This window comes from Erigeron canadensis, chromosome 5 (assembly GCF_010389155.1).
Source record: "Erigeron canadensis isolate Cc75 chromosome 5, C_canadensis_v1, whole genome shotgun sequence".
Classification (NCBI taxonomy): Eukaryota; Viridiplantae; Streptophyta; class Magnoliopsida; order Asterales; family Asteraceae; genus Erigeron; species Erigeron canadensis.
In genome coordinates this window covers 20,639,157-20,642,223 of record NC_057765.1, presented here as the reverse complement: position 1 = coordinate 20,642,223, position 3,067 = coordinate 20,639,157, and the positions used below count along the sequence as shown (strand labels likewise).

At 42.1% G+C, this 3,067-nt stretch overlaps 1 protein-coding gene across 1 annotated transcript; it reads left to right on the top strand.

Moving 5' to 3' along the window:
• Nucleotides 1-420: 420 nt before the first annotated feature.
• Nucleotides 421-1,329, top strand: LOC122601336. The gene has a single exon (XM_043774104.1). It carries the CDS (start codon nucleotides 421-423, stop codon nucleotides 1,327-1,329), a length of 909 nt encoding a protein of 302 aa, XP_043630039.1.
• Nucleotides 1,330-3,067: the final 1,738 nt, after the last annotated feature.

The window sequence follows — 3,067 nt, the reverse complement described above, 5'->3', positions numbered from 1 at the left end:
GGAACAACTATCAAAATTAGCCACAGCAAGAGACTCAGCAAGGCCAAGGATCAGGTTCTTCCTCTTCTACTGAAGATGAAGCAGTTGGTTAGTAATCAAGCTGAGACAAAACACTAGCATTAAGATGATCAGGGATGATACTAAGGCATTAAGTGAGAGGTTAGATAGAATCGATGGTAAAGTGGAGATCAACATGAAGAATTAATGTGTGAACTTTAAGGATCTCGAGAGCAGGATGGCTGCACTTACTAGGCCTCAAGGTACTTTGCCTAGTTATACTTAACAGAATCCCAGGCCTCAGTTCAGTAAGGGGCAGAATCAAGGTCCTAACAATTGACAGAAGTACACTCCACCTCCAGTTCGTCAGGAGCAAGCAAAGGCTATTACCACTCGAACAGGTAGATCTTATGACCTCCTCCTATGCCTAATGTTGTTGTTTCAGATGTGCATGATTCAGGTAATGATGATGCTGATGTTGATAAGGAGATTGAGATGGAGGGTAATCCAACCGTGAAGACTCTGGTTAATCCACCAAAACCGGCTGTGACTCCTGAGGCTAAGCCATACAAGCCAAAGATTCCATTTCCACAGCGGCTCAAGAAAGCAAAGTTGAAGTTGCAGTATGATAAGTTTATTAATATGATCAAAAACGTTCACATTAATGTTCCTTTAGTTGATTTAATTCAGGGGATGCCGAACTATGCCAAGTTCATTAAGGAGCTTGTGACTGATAAGGGGAAGATGGATGAGGTGAAAGCTACATATCTCAATGCTGAGTGTTCTACTATCTTGCAGAACCAAATTCCACCAAAGCTTAAAGATCCAGGGAGTTTCCTTATCACTTGTTCTATTCGCACCCTGACTTGTAAGGCACTTGCTGATTTAGGTGCCAGCATTAATTTGATGCCTTACTCGGTTTGGAGTAAGTTGGCTTCAGGAGTTTTGAGACCCACCCGTATGAGTATTAGATTAGCTGACCATTCTTTTCAGTATCCCATTGGGATTGCTGAAAACATGACTGTCTGGGTAGGCCATATTGTGTTTCTTGTTGACTTCGTTATCCTCGAAATGGAGGAAGATACGAAGGTACCCCTTATTCTTGGACGACCATTCCTAAAAACCGCGGATGCTATCATCCGTGTGAAAGATAAGGAAATTTCTTTGGGTATAGGTACTCATAGGATTGTTTTTAATGTTGAGAGGTCTATTAAGCATTCTTATTCTACTAACGAGTCTTGTTTTAGGATAGATGTTATTGATGATGCTTTAGACAGAGAATTTCAGGAACTCATGGGGACTGACATTGAAAATGAGGAGTCACTTGCTTAGGAGCTGGAGATATTGATGATGAGGAATTGTTTGCAGAGGTTATGGCACTTAACTTAGATGAGACACCTCCAATGGATGAGAGTTTTGAGGAGGTTGTTGGTGATGGAAGCTCAAGGGTACCGAATTCTGTTGATGTACCACCCACTGATTTGGAGCTTAAGCCATTGCCTACCCATTTGGAGTATGCTTATCTGTCAGGTGAATCTTCTTTGCCCGTTATTATCTCGTCCTCACTCTCGAGTGACGAGAAAGATTCTCTTTTGTCTGTGCTTCGAGCCCATAAGCGGGCTTTTGCTTGGAAGACCACAGATATCCCAGGTATTAGTCCAAATTTTTGCCAACATAAGATAGATTTTGTTGATGATGTTAAGCCCGTTGTCTAGACACGAAGGCGGCTTAATCCTAACATGAAAAAGGTTGTTAAGAAAGAAGTGATTAAATTGTTAGACGCAGGGATCATTTTCCCTATTGCTGATAGTGCTTGGGTAAGTCCTGTCCACTGTGTGCCCAAAAAGGGGGGCATGACAGTTGTTGAAAATGAAAATAAATAACTTTTGGCCACTAGGACTATCACGGGTTGGCGTGTTTGTATTGACTACCTTAAGCTTAATGATGCCACCCGTAAGGATCACTTTCCCCTTCCTTTCATTGATCAAATGTTGGAGAGACTAGCAGGTAATGAGTAATGTTGTTTCTTGGATGGGTTTTCAGGGTACTTTCAAATACCCATTGATCCCAAAGACCAAGAGAAGAATACCTTCACATGCTCATTTGGTACTTTTGCTTACCGGCGAATGCCTTTTGGTTTGTGTAATGCCCCGGGCACCTTCCAAAGGTGCATGATAGCTATTTTCCAGGACATGCTTGAAACCTCCATGGAGGTCTTCATGGATGATTTCTCGGTTTTTGGGGACTCTTTTCATACCTGTTTGAACAATTTAGAAAGGATGTTAGAACGGTGTGAGAGGGCACACCTTGTGTTGAGTTGGGAAAAGTGTCATTTCATGGGGAAAAGTGTCATTTCATGGTGACCGAGGGTATTGTGTTAGGGCATAAAGTGTCTAAGGCTGGGATTGAGGTTGCTAGGGCTAAGATAGATGTTATTGCCAAACTACCCCCGCCTTCCAATGTGAAAGGGGTAAGGAGTTTTCTTGGATATGCCGGTTTTACCGTCGTTTCATTAAATATTTTTCTAAGATTACTCGTCCGATGACCCACTTGTTGGACAAGGATGTCCCTTCTGTATTTGATGATGCTTGTATGAGTGCTTTTCAGGTTTTAAAGGAGAAGTTGACTAACTATCCTATCATGGTTGGTCCGGATTGGGAGTTTTCATTCGAGTTGATGTGTGATGCAAATGACTATGCTGTGGGAGTCGTGCTTGGGCAAAGGGTTGATAAGCATTTTAAGCCCATTTACTTTGCTAGTAAGACTTTAAACCCAGCTCAGCAACACTACACCACCACATAAACGGACCATTCAGCCTTTAGATCCTATTTGGTGTTGAGTAAGACCATTGTTTTAACGGACCATTCAGCCTTAAAGTACTTGTTTTCGAAGCAAGATGCTAAGCCTAGACTTATCCGTTGGATTTTGTTGTTACAAGAGTTTGATATAGAGATTAAGGATAAGAAAGGTGTTGAAAACTTGGCAGCCGACCATTTGAGCCGTTTGGAAGACCCGAACCGGGAGGAACTTCGAGATGGGGAGATTAATGATCACTTCCCCAATGAATCTT

Excerpts from the sequence above, each read along its gene's own strand:
- LOC122601336 (XM_043774104.1), top strand. The coding sequence starts at position 421 with ATGCCTAATGTTGTTGTTTCAGATGTGCATGATTCAGGTAATGATGAT.